Here is a 19,009-nt window from a genome sequence, read left to right on the forward strand (position 1 = left end):
TCCTCTCCCTAGTTTCTGGAGCTCTGTGCTAGGGTTGATCCCCTCTGTTGCTGATGTTCACATTTTCCACTGATTTCCACTTTTAAAAATAAACTCTTCATGTCTTCCCTGAAGCTCTTCTGACACATTGTCTCCTCTGCCTGCTGTTGTCAATATGCAATGTAGCTTTGATGCTTCATTAATCAGCTTTAAATACGACATGTTAAATTATTTCATTAGCAAACACATGTTGGTGATTTTATCATGATGGCAATTTTATATTAAGCTTGTATAAATAACAAAAGTTAATTTTCTAGTAACCATGAGTTTTTGTGTGTTTTTTTTTTACCATATTCAGACTATCTCCGCCAAAGCTATGGACTGTCTACGGATTTCGTTCCACCGTGTGATTACAATAAACTGGTGCTGTCTCTCCTTTCGGGCCTGCCCAACGAAGTGGACTTTGCTGTTAATGTTTGCACTTTGCTTTCCAATGAGAGCAAGCATGCCATGCAGTTGGACAAGGACCCCAAACTTGTCACGTTGCTGCTGGCCCACGCCGGCGTCTTCGATGACTGTAAGTCCACGACCTCGCTCAGATTATACTTTAAGTTCGGATAATGAACAGTTAAAAGACGTGTTTGTTTTCAGTAAAAATTATTTTAAAAAGAGACTCATTCTTTGTTAATCTTAATTTGTATGGGAAAATCTAGTTTTGATTTGAATTGTATACATATTTTTTCACTGTGAAGTCTCTAACCCTCTGTCTTTACATGTGTAGCGTTAGGCAGCTTCTCTGGGGTGTTTGGTACAGACTGGAAGGAGAAAACCTGCCGGGACTTTGTCAAGGTAAAGTTAGAAGTATGGCTGTTTTGTGTGTGATCTGTTGTGTGTATTCTCTTAGTTGTTCCCTTTTGTTGGTCTCTTATTTAACTGTAATAGATGGAAATAAAATGCAGCTGTTACAAAGAATTCACACTTTTAACCGTGTGAAGATCGGCAGGAAATATGATGATTACTCTTTACTGGGTGTGGTTTTCTTTCATCTTTAAACAGAATGGAGATAAATCTGCTTTTGTGTCCGTCAACTTAAGATGCATAAAAGCTCAGTCATGGCTGTTAAGCAAGTCATTATTATTTTTCCTCAATTCAGGGCAGTTTGTCGTTAAGTGAGGTCAGAGTTCACTCTGGGTGAGATCTGGTGCCAGCAGCATTTCAGTATCTTACTCTGAGACACAGTCTGGTCTGTTAAAATAGAGAGTTATTTATGTGCTTGCTGGGCAGTAAGTAACTGAGTATTATAGGTTTTTATTTGAGTCTCATAGAAGTTACTGCATGTTTTTAAATGTTTTAAATCAGTACAATTATTATGCATTTAATGGCCCCGCTAACAGCTTCTGTCTCTCTGCAGTTCTGGAGAGAGGTGGTGGAGGACACTGAAGTCAGGGAGCTGATCTGGGACAAGAACAACCCAGCACAAGGTAAACACACTGGGTGATTAAGGCCATAAGAGGCAGTCTAAGGCACTGTTCAGACCTGCTATTAACATCCGTCCTCAGTGATTGTTCATGATCAGGTATGACCACATATGAATGTATTTGGTGCCTGTGCCCTTTAATCAAATACTCACTTATGACATGACTGTTGACATGAAAATAATTATGTTTTCATAACCTGACTAACACATGTTTGTCTGAGATGACGGTTGCTCAAGGGACTCAAAGCTTTACTCAGGCTGGTGTAAGTTTTTACCATGCGGAAAAATAAGTTATAAGTCGTATCCATCGGTGTCGAAATTACAGAAGCGATTTGTGTAAAACAATAAATGAAACCGCTGTAAATCGGGTGGTGTCTTCTGGGGGGGTGGCCTCTAAATTTTCCTAAAGGTGGATTGCGTTCATGATGTTTCAGGATGGTTTGTAGAGTTTGATCTGCCACTGACTGAATCACTTATGACCAAAAAAAAAAAGTCAGAACACGGTTGGATTTCCATTTATTGACACTTTTTGTCAATTTCTGTTGTGTGGGAGAAGTGGGATGCATCTTCACCAACCTAGCATACACAAGATTAACAACAAATGAAGTGAAGATCACACAGAATCCCAACAAAAGTAGACTGACACACGATTGTAGAAATGTCAGACTGGTATCCTACGTCCTAGCAACGTACTTTCAAACACAAAATAGATTTTGTTGCATTGGTGTAAATTCGCCAAAAACGCCTCTGTTTTCGCGTTCAATCCAAAATGGTGGCAGCCTTCCTGTAGGATTTACAGAACAGTTGTCATCGACTTTTATTTACGGCACAACCTAATGAATGTGTGTACCAAGTTTCGTACTTGTACGTTAAACCCGACAGGAGATGACCGACTAGCACTTTTTTGCATCCGTTTTTAGTCCCTCCCACTTCCAATTTTGCATGCTTTTTTAAACCTTTTAAATACGTAAACTTTCAACAGGATTGATGCGGTCGCAAAAATCTGTGAGTTTTGGGACATGGGAAAGGCCTCAAAGGCCTTTTTATTTGCCGAAAAAAAAAAATATAATACCTTGCATTCTTGCACTGTCGTGCTCGAACCCAAATTACGGTGAAGTCCCTAAATGACAATGTGATAATAAAAAGTTGGATCTCTCACGCTGCTTATCCTTGTTAAACATGTGCTCACACCCTCGCCTGGTAAATAATTCTAAACTTTCCCCTCCTCTCTACAGATGGTACATCATGTGAGAAGCGGTGGCAGAGCCTCTTCCACCCGCCGCGGTCCCAGGGCATCAGTGACATGGAGGCCCAGCGGGTGCTGCAGATTGCCGTTATCCTGCGGAACCTCTCCTTCGAAGAGGCCAACGTCAAGCTGCTGGCGGCCAACCGAACGTGCCTGCGCTTCCTCCTGCTCTGTGCCCACTGTAACCTCATCTCTCTCCGACAGCTCGGACTGGACACGTTGGGCAACGTGGCTGCTGAGGTTCGTCTGGGGTTTTTGGGGAATTGTACAAACATGTTTGCAAGATTTTGTCATATTTGGGTCAGTTGTGGAATGTTGTAACTGTGAACCGTCTTAGGGTGATTTGCATCTAAAATGTAGGTCATTGTGACACAGCTATCATCTCATTCACAATGGGCTGACTAGAGACTAGGATGAGTCCTTTAAGTTGATGCATGATATCAGTTCTGTTCTTGGGGGTGGGGGTTGTCAACTGTGCATTACATTATTGGTTGCATTGTTCTTAACAGATTTAATTCATTATGAGCTAAGCTCCTCCCCCAATGTGGCACAATTTCAATATAGAAGCAGTTGCAAGGCACAGCAGCTCTGTCGAGCTTGTTTGTAGCTTTTCAGTTTTAGATGAACAGAAACATACTAGACAACAGTATAACCACTTGATGTACTTAAAATGAGCTAATTAATAAGGAAAGTCAGTTAATCATTAAGTAGTTTGTGACTGTTCCGAAACTTATGTGCTGGCTTGATTTGGGACAGAATAGTGGTACATTTTAGAGACTCTGGCAGCCATGGCTTTCATTTTCTGAGGAAGCTGTTGCTTCAGACAGTTTACAAGCAGTCGCATCGTTAGAATATTTTCCTCATCTTAATTCAACCTAAATTTGTCATCATATTTTATAGCAGCTACAGACATGCACTGAAGACAGAGCCACACAATCAAAACAGGCTTAAAATTAGAAATTGTTGTTGAAATATTGGCTGTCTGTACAGACCTAGTTCAATTTATTAGTGTGAGATACATGAAAGTGCGTCTGTCTATTTTTAGAAACATGCATAGTCCCTGATACAATCAGCCAGGCTTGGATGTGATTAATCACATGCTTGCGTGTTTGGTAATTAGACCATTCTTCAGATTTATGAAGCTGCAAAGTCTTGTTATGTTTTTGTGTAAATAATCAAAACCCAACTAGATCACTGTGTAATGTGTTGCGAGTAACGAGCCAGACTTTGTTCTGGTTGAGTACAGTTTTTATTCAGTGGCATGCTTTCTGCTGCTTGGTCATCCCAGTACTGAGGAGGATGGACTGTCCACTCTGTCAGATATTCATAAGGGATGTTGCTGCTGTTGCCGTCTGACTGAATTATACTTATCTGACACCTTGTAGCTCCAGCTGGATCCCGTTGACTTTCGGACAACTCACCTGATCTTTCACACCATCACCAAATGCTTAATGTCCAGGGACAGGTTCCTCAAAATGAGAGGTGAGTGCTCTTCCTCATGAAGATGTATTTATGTACATCAGAAGTAGGCTAATAATAATAATAATAATAATAAAAAAAACTGTTTTTTGGCTGTTAATGCCATTGTCTAGTATGTGTAGTATCTTAAAAATAAAGATGTATTTTTGTGTTTGCTTCCTTAGCCATGGAGATCCTTGGCAACCTCAGTAAGGTCGAGGACAACGGGGTATTAATCTGCGAGTACGTGGACCAGGACTCGTACAGGGAGGTAATGATGCTCCTCACCCTGCCTGACCTCATGTTCCTCATGGCCTCCTTGGAGGTGCTGTATCTACTGGCTCAGCTTGGAGACATTCCCTGCACCAAGATTGCCACTGTCGACCACAGTATAGGTAAGCAGGCCATAGGATTCTACTTGGTTTCTCTTTCTACAATATTTTCCATTGATGTGTAACCGGTTTCTATAACATTTACTTTCTGCCCTTTAAATTTACCATTGCTTTGTCTCATTGAGTTTGATTGAACAGCTGAATTGAGATGGATTTAAACCATGCTCGCCTTTTCTCACCCTTGTTTTGTTTTTGTCTTCCTGCTTCTCACTCTCTTCTCAGACCTGTTAGTGCGATTAGTATCAGTAGACCTTCATACGTTTGGACCTGACGCCCTAACAGCTGTACGGTTGATCGAGCATCAAGCCAGTGCTGACCAGGCAGCCGAGGTTCGGCCACAGCTGGTAGAGCAGGTACCTGCTGCCGTGCAGGGAGCAGCAGCAGCACCTGGTGAGTGCTTTTACATCTCCTCCATCTGTCAGTAACAGTCATTACAGGGTTCTTACGCAACATGGAAAAGTATGGAATTTAATTTGAGTAATTTCCAGATCTGGAAAAGTAGGGAAAAAGTATGGAAAAAAGTTTGTGTTGTTTCCAGACTATTATCTCACTTTCGAAAATTAAATATATTGATAAAGACAAATCAAAACAAGTTACTAACACAACATAGCCTACCTGTATATGATATTCAACTAATCAAGCTGGCTGTACAATGGTGTCGAGTTACCATGGTTACTGTTGCTGACTGCGATTCTCATTTATTTATTATTTTCCATACCTGTTGTTGAGCCAGCCACCTATTGTCGGCAGCGACAGTGACATGGGTCGATGCAAGTTTTCCGAGGGCTGGCTTCATGAAAAATAAGTGAAGGATTTTAAAACCATTTATTTACATAATAAGCATCTAACACTTGGTATTCAGATGTTTAATATTGACTGAAAAATCCTCAGAGAAGTCTGAGAAAAGTATGGCATTTTTGGCATTATCATGTTTCAACCAAAGGTACCTGCAATAGTCGGCCCAAGGTTTTGGATTGTGTTTTTTTGTGTGTGTTTTTTAATCAGCAAATAGAATGTTGCAGTTCATTGTTTGCTTTGGTTTACATTGCTAGGTTTGGAAATTTGGCAAATGAGTCTGTCTGAACAACCTGTGGTCACTAAGTGGTTTGACTCCAGTCTGCTAGGCAGCAGGAATGCGGAATACATTAATAGTATTTCCCAAAATATGTATTTGATTTAAAACAAAAAAGAAAATGTTTACATTTGACTTGGTGTGTGAATTTGTAATCACACTTGGTTTACGTCATTCACACTTGATGCAAAGTGTGAACGATCATAAACATGGTGAGACAAGGCACTGTATGTGATTTTATTTTCTCTCAGCTGTAACCTGATGCATCAAATGACAAAGGGGTATGTTTCAGCTGTACACTGTCACTTTAAAGTAAATTTGACAAGTAAATTCTATGCTTTTCTAATTCAAATAATGCTGCTGTAAATCAGAAAAGAGATTTGATTTGCAAACAGGTATTGAAATAACTTGAAATAATAGGAGGTGAAATATTTAGACCCTCATCCATGAAGTCAAAAATATACAGAGTTCCCGGCATAGGGCTCTTAAATCTGGGGTGGGCCTGTGGTTGAAATGCTGCTTTTGACACTCCAGATTGGAGTTGTGTAAACTCCACGCTAATTTCTAAACAGACTAGTTTGAAAGTGCAGTTGTGGAATGTTATTCAGGAATGTAACCATCATAGCTTAATGTTGGCATGCGTCAACATAAAACTTGGGTTTTTCCTCAATCTTTAAGGTTCATTGGACAGTTTGAACATCACAAATGGATAATCAACCATAACATGAGTTTTTTTTTGTCATATTAGTATTATAAAATATAGTAGTGGTAATTTCAACTTGATCCAAAATTCAGTTGGTTTTTTTTCCATCAATGTTGCACCTTTGTTTATTTTGACTTTACTATCAACAGGCAGAAGGCCCAACTGAAAGGGTGTGTCCATGCAAATAAACTGCAAATGACTGGTATAATTCTTGGTATTCAGAATAAAACGAAAGAAGGAATCTCAATGTCATCCGTTGTATGTTTGAGCTCTAGATGAACTTTGAAAATACTGCATAACAGCTTCAACATGATGAAGCCAACAAGAAACCTAACAAGTTTCTGATTCATTTTCCTTATGCTGCTGTTGTAACATAAGAAACTTGAAATCCACAGTCACTGCCAGTTTTACTTGCAGTCCAACTGCAAGTAAAACTCGCTTTCCTGTCGCTGAGCCACAGTGGGGATTTTCTTTTTACCGTTTCTCATCATAGATACTCCAGAAAGCAGTTTAGATCAAAAATAAAAGATAAATGTAAGTAGCTAGAAGTTATGGTAAGACGACCACAGAAATTGTCACCTGTTGGGTTACAAATACAAAACAGTTTTTATGTAAACAGACATGTAATAACTTCCTCACAGTGCCTTCATTGTGTTAATTGACAATTGACCCCAGGGTGAGACTTAACACCTGTTTAACCTTGGACTCTGCAGTCATTCCAGAACAAACAGTGTGCTGACATCTAGTGGACGGCTAGGGGAGCACTACGAACGTGATATTAATTGAATCAAAGGACAATGTTTTTCTTTGGTGGTCTTTCAGTTTAGATTTGATAATTCTCTTGTTTTTGTCTCTGCAGTAACAAGGGTCGCAGTACAATCCACTCAACCACCACCTGGAATCGTTGAACTAGACGGGGAAAAATTTACACTGCAGTGGTAAGATGAATTTATCAACGTGCATCGCTAAACATAGTTCAATTGCAGTGGATGGTTGCAGTGGAGTTCTAATGATGATAACCTGTGCTTTTTGTTTCTCAATCAGGCTAAAAGCACACTTTGAGTCAAACTCTGAGGGTTCTGTATCTCGATCAGAAATGTACTCCGAGTACTTGGCCACGTGTAGTAAAATGGGACGTAGCAACATCTTGAACGCTACTGGCTTCCTCAAATGTCTACGGTGAGTTTTCTTATTCTCACACGTCTGTATTTATTTTCAGTCGACGCAGAGAACTAATAAATCTCTGTGCCCCGACCAGAGCAGATGTTGCCATTTAAAAAGTTGTGTTTTTCTCCGTTTGATGCACAGCCTGTGGTGCTGTTTGCTATTGCATCACGACCTAAGCAAAGCTTAACAAGATGCCAACAAATGTGAAGATATGGCTGCTTAAATTTTGAGTAAATCTTAAACATTTTGATGTCTGTGTCACACTTAAAATAGCCGTATGTTGTGTGATGTGTATACATCTTAAAATAGCGGTATATGAAAGTGACTGAGGATCGATCTGCTGGTTTGTGTATCACTGAATCACTCTGCCTGTATCATTGTAGACTAATTGCATATGATAATACTGCAGCCATACAAGTGAAACGGAGTAAAGGTGATGTAGAGATGAATAGAATTTAAATAATTAATTTACTAATACATTATTGCAAGGCCATTGTGTGTCTGTGTGGCAGGGAGGGGGCATGGCATCATAATAGCGACACCACATTGCGACGGATTATGACATCTTTCATGTGGCCATCCCTACTCACCCATCTGTTTTCTTTGCATCTGCCTCTCCCGCTACAGGACTGTGTTCCCCAACCACACGATGCGGCGGCAGGAGGAGCCAAAGGTAAATGGACAAGTTCACATCCTTCTGGTAGGGCTAAGGCGAAGATCAATCCCGCTGCCCATCCAGCTGTACTACCAGCAGTCTCAGCAGCAACAGCAGCAAAATTCTGCAACAGCTCCTCCACCTCCAGCAGCACGACAAGATACACCAGGAGATCCTCAGGGCCCACCACCAGGTATAGAAAGTACAATTGGTTCAAATTGATCAAATTGTTTGTTAAAGTTATACTTGAATACACACTGAGTTTCTCTAAGATACCAACTATTCTCCTATGGCTCAGTTTTGATGCTTGCTTAACAATACTGACAATAGCCAAATCTCAAAAGCTATGATATGCAGAGATGCAAAGATGTAGACAACAACAAACAAAATCACTTCAGAAAAGATATTGTGAGGAGATTAATTCTGGAAGGCCTACCTTAAATTATATGTATTACATATATAATAATGTGCAAATGTCCCAGGTCACCACCAACAGCTTTGTTGTATTCATGTCTCTAATTATGTGATAATTTGGATTGGAATGATGTGCATGGGAGTTTGGCCTTGTACATTTACAAGCTGCCAGTGAGTTTCATTCAAACAATATATACATGTAATGCTAAAGTGCGTCTTGATAAAACCTTTTCACAGCATATATTTGTAATTATGGGTTCCACTTCAGTTTTAAGAGAGCCAGGGTTGTGCTAATTAAATGTAAGGGTACACTACATCCTTCACATGTAAACCCATAGAAGCTGTTCCTGAAAACTTGTATACATGTTTCATATATTTTCTGGCTGTGTTCCAGTAAAGTGATTGAGAAAAAATTATGCTGTATGGTCATTGTAGCATTGATAAAAACAAATCTAATGGTGGCCCTAGACATTTGCACAGTACTGTATATTTTCCTCTACATTGTGTCAATGTAAAGATTTAGAATGTGAACAAACTAGGCTTTTAAGTTGCTGACTAGACCTGAGCAGTTTCTTATCTGTTTGTAACCAGGCCTGACTGCAGGGCACCCTGTTCATGGATCCCAGTTTGTTCGGACCCTAGGACCTAACCACAGCACTGGTGTTGCCGCCCCATCCATGGCCTTGACTGCACAGGAACCTACCCATGCAAGCTATCCAACTGTTTCTCGTCCCCCGATGACCCAACAGGTGCCTCCGCAGTTGCCCCCAAATCCTCTGGCAGCAGAGCAGCAGCAGCGACCTGGTCCAGTGGTCCAGATTCCAATGTCAACACTGGTGACCCAGAACCACAGCCCTCAGAACCCCACCACTCCACTTGCAGCTCATCAACTGCAACACTCCCCCATACCTCCTACTGGAACACCCGTCACCATATTTCAACAGGTACCACAGGGCCATATCCTCACCGCCAGGGTACAAGGTGTGTGCCCCCCTATCTCCCAGCATCCTTCTCTGCCTCAAACCCCTCCCTTGTCTGGGCTTCATGGTGGAGCTCCTCAAGTGGAGCCTCACTGTGTTGCTGCAGTATCGGCACCCTCCTCCATCCAGGTGGGGGGTGGTCAAACGTTAAGTGTGCCCAGTTCCCAGGGTACGCGTGTCACATTTCAAAATATTGCTCCCAAACCTGCGCCGAATCAGTCAAGTGGACCAGCATCCACGATAGCCAGTCCCAACCAGCAGCAGGCGCAGGGTGTTGTAATAGTTGGCCCCAATCCTCAGCAGAGCCCAGCCTACACCCCTGCCATACACCAGATTGTTCTTGCCAACCCCGCCGCCAGACCAGGTGCCCCGACTCTCCAGATAGCAGGGCAATCTGGAGCTGCTTCCAGTCCCTGCACACCTCCTGCCTCTCAGTCCAATACCCAGGTCCAGCCCAATCAAACTCTCAGCCACGCACTGTCCATGAAACGGCACCAACAGCAGCATCAACAACCGTTGCCTCTCCAAATAATTTCCCAAGCTCCTCCCTCACAACCTACCTCCACAGAGTCCAGCTTGATTAAACAGCTGTTGCTTCCAAAGCGAGGGCCTTCTACACCAGGTGGGAAGCTCATTCTGCCTGCTCCACAGGTGCCCCCTCCCAATAGCACGATAGCCTCCAGTCCACAGATCATCTACCAGGCAGGCTACAGCACACAGAATTCCTCTCCTCAGCAGCTTAATGTTCAGCTAGTTCCTGGTCAGCTTCCTGCTGCTGGGGCTCCAGCCCTACAGACGGTCCAGCTCTTGCCAGGCCAGCTCATTTCCACTAGTAGCCCGGGAGCAGCTACAATCATCCAGGGCCCTACGGCAGCTGGACAAGTCACATTCACCGTGGTCCCCAACACTGGCTTTACCACCTCTACTGCTGCTGTTGCTGCTGTGAGCCAAGGGGCTGTGGCTCCAGTCGTTCCCCCTCCTCCATTTTCTCCTGTAACGATGCCCCATCACACTCCAGCAGCTCCTCCGACGCCACCACCACTGCCAACTCCCCTTAGAGGAGACAAGATCATTTGTCAAAAGGAGGAGGAGGCTAAGGATGCCACGGGTCTGCACATCCATGAAAGGAAGATAGAGGTGATGGAGAACTCCTCTTTGGCAGAAGGAGAGTCCTCCAATGGCAAAACGAGTAACGGCGATGTTGTGGCAGGTGCGAAGCTGCTTAATGGTCGGAAGTGCATGGAGTCCGATCTACCTCCATACCACTCAGGGAACAGCCAGGGGGCACTCAATGGCCCAGCTACAGAGAGTCACCCTGCTAATGGGAAACAGGCCCTGTCCCCCTGCCTGAACAAACCAATGGAGGGCAACCCTGACCCCAAAAAGACTTTGGTCAATGGAGTGTGTGACTTTGATCGGGGTGACAGTGGTGGCAACTTAAACAAAAACATTCCAAATCACATTGCTTCCAAACAGTACTTGGGGAATGGGGAGGTGGGGCCCTCTGAAAAGAGTCACAGCTCTGACCCCCCTCTCCCTAGTCCTCTGCTCCCCCAGCAGGACACTGCCAAAGCCCAGCAGGCTGAGCGCCTGGCCAACGGACCCCAGGCAGTAGGCAATAGGCTTCCCTCGGAATTAACCAATGGACCTTTGGGGCCTGGCCATGCTGTGCTTAGACAGCAACTGCTTCCCAACTCCTCCCTCCCCTCCACTGTTACCTCCCAGAGTCTTTCTGCCTTTCCTGCAAATGGAATGGCCTCTGAGGCTCGGGGCCTCAAGAGGCCGGCTGAGCACGAGGACCGCAGCATGGCGGCAGTGTCCTCTGGGATCCCGAATAAAGTGGGAGTGCGGATCATCACCATCAGTGACCCCAACAATGCCGGCAGCAGTGCCACCATGGTGGCAGTGCCAGCAGGAACAGACCCAAGCACAGTAGCCAAAGTAGCAATAGAGAACGCCACTCAGCAGAGGAACTGCTCCGCCACAGAGACAGCTGGCTCAACGGTGAGTCGCTGCAGAAGTGCAAACGTCTTGTGCCACCTTAGGTTTGTTGTTTTAGCCATGCTTTAATGACAATATCATGTCATTATTTCTCTATTCCCTTATTGGAAGATATCCAGAAAATACAAGAGATTTGAACAAAAAACTTTGAAAAACCCCCAGAATTAACATTAACTCATTAACTATTTTAACTAAACAACAGTGCTGATAGTATTTAAAATGTACAGCTCTCCCTGAATGAATCACTGACAACAGGAGGAAGCCCAGATAGCTTTTAGCTCGAATTTAATTACATTGTTACATACATTGAGGCAAACAGCCCAACTGAATTATTTGCCAGAAACACAGGTCTGTCAACGAGAATATTAATATTTTTTAATATTATGTGTCGAAGCATTTTGGATTTTTTTTTTTTTTTTTTTTACTGATGGCCTGATACTCCGGAGAATCATTTGAATGTGGCTCCTGTGAGTGATTTTGAAAATTGATAGTTAAATTTTGAAGTTGCATGTTGTTTTCAGGTGGCCAGAAATGGTTTTACACATGGTGTTCCAGTTGGACAGGGTGTCCAATTGCTATGTGTGTGTGTGTGGGTGTGTGTATGATGTGTTTTAGTGTTAGCTGGTGAACTGTAATGAGAATAGGCGAGATGTGGAATTTTGCATAAGAGTGTCTATTATGCATCTGCATTTTTGCATAACTGAAAAATCTTTCCCTGCATCTTGAATGGTAGCACACCTCATTTCCATTGTGTTGTTGTTATTGTTGTCGCTAGGGTTAGGGAGCTAAGAAAACAAGTATAATTCCAAGAGCAAGAACTGACATGTGGAAACAAGCTGTCATGTGTGACTGTTAAATATAAACAAAGGTCTTTAGATCATTTTCAAAATACACTCGGGAAAGTATGTATATATATAGCATACGAGAATGTAACAAATATGCGCACACTCCACAACACTTGTGGCTCGAAGGATTCAGGTGTGGTTTTGGAGTTGATGTGTGGAGGTTAAGAAGGTGAGACCAGTTAAGACCATGTGGCTCTTACCGATACCCACCTCCTATATTAATGCTGCTGAGAGAACAACTCCTACCACTAGAAGGACAGCGGTTACATCTCAGCCAACACCTTTAGGATTTCTAAATATCTTTTTGGTTGTTTAATTGAAACAAATTGCTCATTTTTATAATGGACCATACCATATTGTCTGTTCTCATGATGTTTCTTCCCCGCAGCCAACCGTTACCCCATCCCCTGTATCGCAGCCTGCACCAGCAGGGAACCACAACCCTCACCTCCCAGCACAGCAAACCTCTGCAGCGCCACCAGAGCAAAGCAGGAAAGCAGGGCAGAACTTTAAATGTCTGTGGCAGTCCTGTAAAAGGTACTTGTCGTTGCTATCCACCACTGTCTAATGTTCATAATTAACCATAGTTGCTACAGTCAACAGTCTGCTGATCTGTTCCTCTTTGTTTGTCCAGGTGGTTTGAAACACCGTCTCAGGTGTTTTACCACGCAGCAACGAAACATGGAGGGAAGGACATGTATGGAGGCCAGTGTCTGTGGGAAGGATGTGAACCTTTTCCTCGGCAGAGACTATCCTTCATCACACATTTACAGGTAAGACTCCCTGCTTTACACTAAGAACATTTTTAATGAAGTTAATGAGTTTATTTTTTATTTAAACAATCTAATACTGACATTTCTCACCTAAATGTGTCTGCTTTTGGTTTCCCAGGATAAACACTGTTCTCGAGAGGCTTTGCTGGCTGCACTCAAGCTAGAGGAACAGGCACAAAGTCCCAATCAGACTTCTTCCCAGTATGAACATCTTTCTACATTTCAAATTACAATCAAATCTTGATGTTGGTGTTTTGTACCTGCTTGTACCCTTGAAACTTACTTTTACCCATCGAAGGCAAAATTGGAAAAATTGGAGGATTCTGATCTTAGTCACACAATGCAGACTTTTTGTATTGGTCTTAATCGGATTCCCTGCAGTGGATTTAATGTAGATGAGTCATAATCAGTGTGCTTCTTAATCTGTTAAGAGGAATATGAATGGAATCTGATTATTGGAGCCATGTGTATTACGAAGTAGCATACAGTCACACAGAGCAGCAAACACTTGATTGGCTGGTTTTCATTTGAGTCCAGTGTGTGAACATGGACAATTGAACTTGTTTTAACTGTAATTAAATGGAGATTCTTGAGGGGTAATGCAGCAACACAGATTCTGGGACAACAGGCACTGATGCAAGGTGTGTCATTTGTTTTTGAAGGACTCCTCCAGTGGCAGGCAGTTCTCCGGCACCACGAGCACCAAAAGCAATCGTCAATCATCCGAGTGCAGCTCTCATGGCCCTTCGCAGAGGCTCTCGAAACCTGGTCTTCAGGGACTTCACTGTGAGTGGAACTGGACCGATCCTGACCACATTTCCCCTTTATTAACAAGCATCATACATTTAGACTTTTTTAAATGATCTATATAAGTATTCATGATTATGTTGGCTGTTTCCTGTGGCAGGACGAGAAAGAGGGACCAGTAACCAAACACATACGACTAACTGCTGCCTTAACGTTGAAGAACATCGCCAAGCACTCGGACTGTGGTCGCATGTAAGTTTCTCACATGGTGTTTGTTATTGATATAATTTTAAAATATGAAAAATACTGCTACAGTCTTCAGAAAGCCACTTCACATTCCCATTCATACTAAAATTATGGTTCACATAAATCTAGGATTCTATGCACTCTATTTCACATCCCCATTCCAGTCATGGCGATTTATTGCCAGGCGTTTGTGCTCATTTGCATACACTTTCTATTCTCTGAGCACAGAAATGAGCATGCATGAGTACTGGTGGACCTCCTCACATTACTCTGAGCAAGCGTCTATGATTAGCATCTTCTTCAATGTCTCTTTTGACCAAGTGTCAACTGGTAGTTACGTTGCTCAAAATAATCTCAACTCTCATTTTGAAGCCTTGAGATTGGTGATTCAGCCAGCACCATTTTGAGGTTTCGGAACAGGAAACCTGCAGTGAGGCCCCTGTCAAACAATACCAGCAGTCATTTACACTACAGTCCACCCAGATGTGCTGTATTTAAAGGAGACATATTATGCAAAATCAACATTTTAATAATTTTAATCCTTAAATTTGGGACTCTGGAGGTCCTATGAGTAGGTATAGTGCGAAAAAAATGACTAACCCTGTCCAAGTAAAACACGCAATGTTGACTTCCCCTTTGTCCTAAAAAACGCGAGAGTGCTGGTGACCGGAAGTCCGCAAAGTGTTCTATTCTTGGCTCTACAGTGCAGCACAGCGTTCTACACAAACTTCCAGCCTCAGAGGATTTACGTGTCCAGTGGATACATGTTATATATGACGCAATGTGCCGGCTAGAGTCAGCAAATGATCGCTTTTCCAAATGCTAACTGCTGTGGTGCTTCATCCTTAAGTTATTTTGACCAAAGCATGTCACAGACATGTTCATTAGGACACCAAGGAACTAGGTTAATTTGGAGAAATGGGGTATAATAATTTGTCTACTTTAATCATCTTTTTTCCTCTAAATGGGAACATAATTTCACAATTGACATCATGTTCTGAAACCTGAAACTCGTGATTGAGACCGTTAATTACTCGGGAAAATCATACATGACATCATAACTTGAGTGTGAAATTTCCCATTGTCTTCTATCTGAAGTGACTTCTTTTTACAACCTGCTGTCTCGCCATAAAAATGCCATAAGACATGACGAACCCATTCATCCTTGGGTGTTGTTTTTTTTCTCAACTTAAAGTTTGTACTTTTGTGTCCTCCTTTGTCTCTCAGGTTGGTAAAGAGGCATGAGACGCACCTCTCTGTGCTCGCACTAAGTAACATGGAGGTTTCCACCACGCTCGCCAAATGCCTTTACGAACTGACACGCACGCTTCAGGCTTAACGCCAAAAGGACAACTTTTTTTCAACCACCACCCCGTCCCTCTCCTAGACGAGAGGGGGAAAAAAAGCCACCAGTGAGCCGTAGCGGGTCCACGTGGGGAGCAGAGGACAGGAACTGCAACAAAGACCCTCCTTCTGCTGCACCTGCCAACCCTCCCCTCAACCCCCTTCACCTCCTTCCTTGGCCACCTGTGTTCAAATTGCCCCTACACACACACAGACACACACTCACAAATACATACATACACACACACTAAAACAAACTGCCACGGGGTCTTCCACCAGCTGCCCACCAGGGAGAGTGCTTTACGACTGCTTCCCCAAGGGACTCAACAACGAAACCCCAAACACGAGCACACTTTTCAAGTTTCTCTCTTCTTTTAATTTTTTTGTCCTTGTTCCCGTGAACTGATGTGTACGTTGGAGTGAGTGGCTTTTGACTGAAAAGTACATGTGGGCAGGGGGGTTCGTGAAATGGGCGGGGCCTATTGTTGGTGTCCCACAGGGTCGGGTGGAGGAGGACTCAGCCGGCAACTGGTGCAGAGATTTTTTTTTTTTCCTTTAGAAAATTGGTAGCTTGGTTTTCTTACTTGAGTCAATATATTTTCACTTATTTATTATTGAAATAAATACCATTACAATTAATGAAAAAGAATCTTGTAAATATGTTGTGAATATATATAAAGAAGATCCTCTTTCATGCCGATGCAGCCACTGGAGAACTTGCTCTGTGGAGTAATAGAAGCATTACTTTGGTAGGATTGAATAAACTAGTATGTTTTTGTTTTTGTTTTTTGCTTTTTTATGATCCCTGGTCACTTGTATCTAATGTGATTCTATACTCAGCAGTGGATGAATGTACTTAAAAACCTGTAAATAATTCTGCAAAGGTACTGATGCTGTAAAGCTTAGGGATGGGGGAAAAAACAGTTTTTTGTGGAACTGTGACATTTTTGTATTATAATACCTTGTAGAACTCATTTTGCTGGCTGAAAGAGTATGGAATAATATATCTCATGTCATTTTGTAGAAGAAGAAAAAATATTGAAGGTATTCTCTTTCCTTCCTTTTCCCTCTCACACTCTCCCCTCAACACGCACACACAAGTGACATATATCCACTGTAAGCGTTTTGTCATTGTACGGGCACAGTGCGCGTACCAAAATTCTTTTGTATTTGTAAATTGGTTTAAATACATGGAGTTTTTATACAGGTTTTCTCCTGTGTTCTTTGCTTTACGTGCAGGTATGATATTTTCTTCACTACTTTTTTCTATCTTAATATAGTGTGGAGTTTTATTGTACTATTTTTTCATTCTTAATACCATGCCACATTCCGGCTCACGTCCTCAGACTGTCCTCTCTACCGTGTGTTGTGTAACATTTATGACTGCCTGTCGTATTAGCATCTGACCGGGGCGACCCAACCATCCTCATTTCTGCGGTGTCAGTAGGATGTGTGACTATACATAGACCTAACAGTCTGTTAGAGATTGGCTTTATTTACTTTGGTGACTGTTTATAGTTTTTAAATAAAACACTGAACATTTTGCTTTGGTTTTTCACTTCTCGCTCCTTTCATTTCCCCCCCGTTTTCATCGAAGCACATTTAGCAGTAAATGTAGAGCAGATCATGTATATGTTGCTGTGCAGGAAGCTCAGAAGATTGGAAAAAATCTATATCAGGGATTTGATGAAAGAAAAATAAATTTGTTTGTCGAGCTGTCTAATACTTTAACACTTTGTGTTGTGATTGAATTTATTCAAAGGATGTAATTAATTACTGCCTACTGTAGCCAAATTGATAAATGAGTGAAAACTGAGGTGGCAAGATGGCATTTATATAACATTTATTAATATAAATGATGTCAACAGTTGATACAAACAGCCAGATTGAATTCTTAATACAAGTAACGGAAAATAGAAGTTGTTGGCTTAAATGATATCAATATAAAACAAGTTCATATAGGCTAAAAAGATAGCGGAAATTTATCAATTAAATAAGAATTAGACTTACTGTAATCAATAGCTGAAGTAGTGCAACTGCTAAATATTGAAGTAAAAAAGTCTCACATAAAGTATTTACCGATATAAAATGTATAATTCCCTGATGACAAAATGATTTAACGTCCATCTATGGAAATAGAGTCACCGTTGATCAGATAATGTGTTCCCTTAGTTATAAACATACCACACTGATCTGAAGACTAAAAATTTAAATTTTTAAACAGTGTCTCTCACTGTACTCCTGTTTCTGTGTGTTCTGCTTTAAATAAAGACATGACCGAGAATTCCGTTTTCATGGTTTTGCACTGAAAACTTCAAACACGTCTGATAGAAACTAAGTTAACAATCTCTATTTACTGGCAAGCTCGGCCCTTTATTCTGCTCAACCACTGCACTCTTTCCTTGTTCCTTTCAACGTATAATTGAATTGTTAAAGACTTTTGTTGAGCGCTCCACTTCCCACCTCTTCTGAAACGCGCGAAGTGCTTTCTTCACTGCAATAACCAAAAGGTGGCACATTTTGTCGGTGCTCAAAGTATAATCCGACGTGTTTGTTGCTAGATTACTTCTACAGCCGTGTATGTTGTTCAAAGCTCAGCAGTAATCAGTGTTGTGTGCTGTTGAGGTCATGGTAAAAAACCCAAAAAGAAAACAATCAACCCTTGCTCAATTTAACCACCATGTCTTTCATTATGTTGCAGGTTCTGTAACCACTGAGGCCAAAGAGCGTTACCATGATGATGCCTGTGTGGACTTCAATCACTCACTAAAAAGGCCCACACAGCTTGTGAATGTTGGCCCCTTCTGTTCTGTGCCCACTCTCACTTTGACTTGTGTTGTGTCTGTGATGGTGAAACAACTCGTCAGTTGTTTCACTTGTAAGATTTGATCCAGTGTGCTGTTTTTTTCTGCGCTTATGTGAGAGTTGATGATAACAAAAAACAATCTGTCCATACAGTCAAATTGGACACAGGCTTATTTATTTATAGATAGATGACAGTGGAAGTTGACTACATGCAGCAACGAAGGTGACGATCATAAAATTAAATGTCTGCAAGAAAAAGTTATAAAAAAAGTAGGAAAAAAGCAAAAGGAACAGGTAGATAAAAAGAAGAGATAGACATTAATTAATTCCTAATTGAGTGTTTCCCGGTTTAATATTATTTTCTGTTGTCTGTTAAGTTAATTATATAGTTTGAGAATTAATCTTGAACTGGAATCTGTATTTTCATTTATTTTTTGCCTTATATTTTGCTATTTTACCGTTTTCCATTTTTACTGTCAGTAATTAATAACCAACAATACACAAAACTTATTTTATATTATTTCATATTTATTAAACAATATGCATTTTCTATCTGCACCACAGTGCATGTACACTGCATATTTTAAATTAAGAAAATTTTTTTTATTTACAAATTGTATATGAAATACTCTTGTCCACCGAACCTTACAGCATTTATCGAGGTTAGAAATAATAATGCAGTGCCAAGTACCTAATTAATCAATT

The 19,009-nt window shown here is 41.6% G+C and overlaps 1 protein-coding gene across 1 annotated transcript in view; it reads left to right on the forward strand.

Moving 5' to 3' along the window:
- Nucleotides 1-16,991, forward strand: part of arid2 (AT-rich interactive domain 2) — a 33,274-nt gene extending 16,283 nt beyond the window's left edge. The window contains exons 3-19 of the mRNA XM_083906913.1: nucleotides 338-556; nucleotides 761-828; nucleotides 1,391-1,460; nucleotides 2,692-2,942; nucleotides 4,088-4,184; nucleotides 4,346-4,555; nucleotides 4,775-4,942; nucleotides 7,187-7,265; nucleotides 7,372-7,506; nucleotides 8,122-8,342; nucleotides 9,155-11,547; nucleotides 12,778-12,926; nucleotides 13,024-13,162; nucleotides 13,281-13,363; nucleotides 13,825-13,948; nucleotides 14,070-14,161; nucleotides 15,383-16,991. Of these exons, the coding sequence (XP_083763039.1) occupies nucleotides 490-556; nucleotides 761-828; nucleotides 1,391-1,460; nucleotides 2,692-2,942; nucleotides 4,088-4,184; nucleotides 4,346-4,555; nucleotides 4,775-4,942; nucleotides 7,187-7,265; nucleotides 7,372-7,506; nucleotides 8,122-8,342; nucleotides 9,155-11,547; nucleotides 12,778-12,926; nucleotides 13,024-13,162; nucleotides 13,281-13,363; nucleotides 13,825-13,948; nucleotides 14,070-14,161; nucleotides 15,383-15,494 (4,458 nt within the window). The 5' untranslated portion in view covers nucleotides 338-489 and the 3' untranslated portion in view covers nucleotides 15,495-16,991. The remainder of the gene's footprint in view (nucleotides 1-337; nucleotides 557-760; nucleotides 829-1,390; nucleotides 1,461-2,691; nucleotides 2,943-4,087; nucleotides 4,185-4,345; nucleotides 4,556-4,774; nucleotides 4,943-7,186; nucleotides 7,266-7,371; nucleotides 7,507-8,121; nucleotides 8,343-9,154; nucleotides 11,548-12,777; nucleotides 12,927-13,023; nucleotides 13,163-13,280; nucleotides 13,364-13,824; nucleotides 13,949-14,069; nucleotides 14,162-15,382) is intronic.
- The last annotated feature ends 2,018 nt before the right edge of the window (nucleotides 16,992-19,009 follow it).

The sequence above is a fragment of the Microchirus variegatus genome (genome assembly GCF_963457635.1).
Source record: "Microchirus variegatus genome assembly, chromosome: 20".
Lineage (NCBI taxonomy): Eukaryota > Metazoa > Chordata > Actinopteri > Pleuronectiformes > Soleidae > Microchirus > Microchirus variegatus.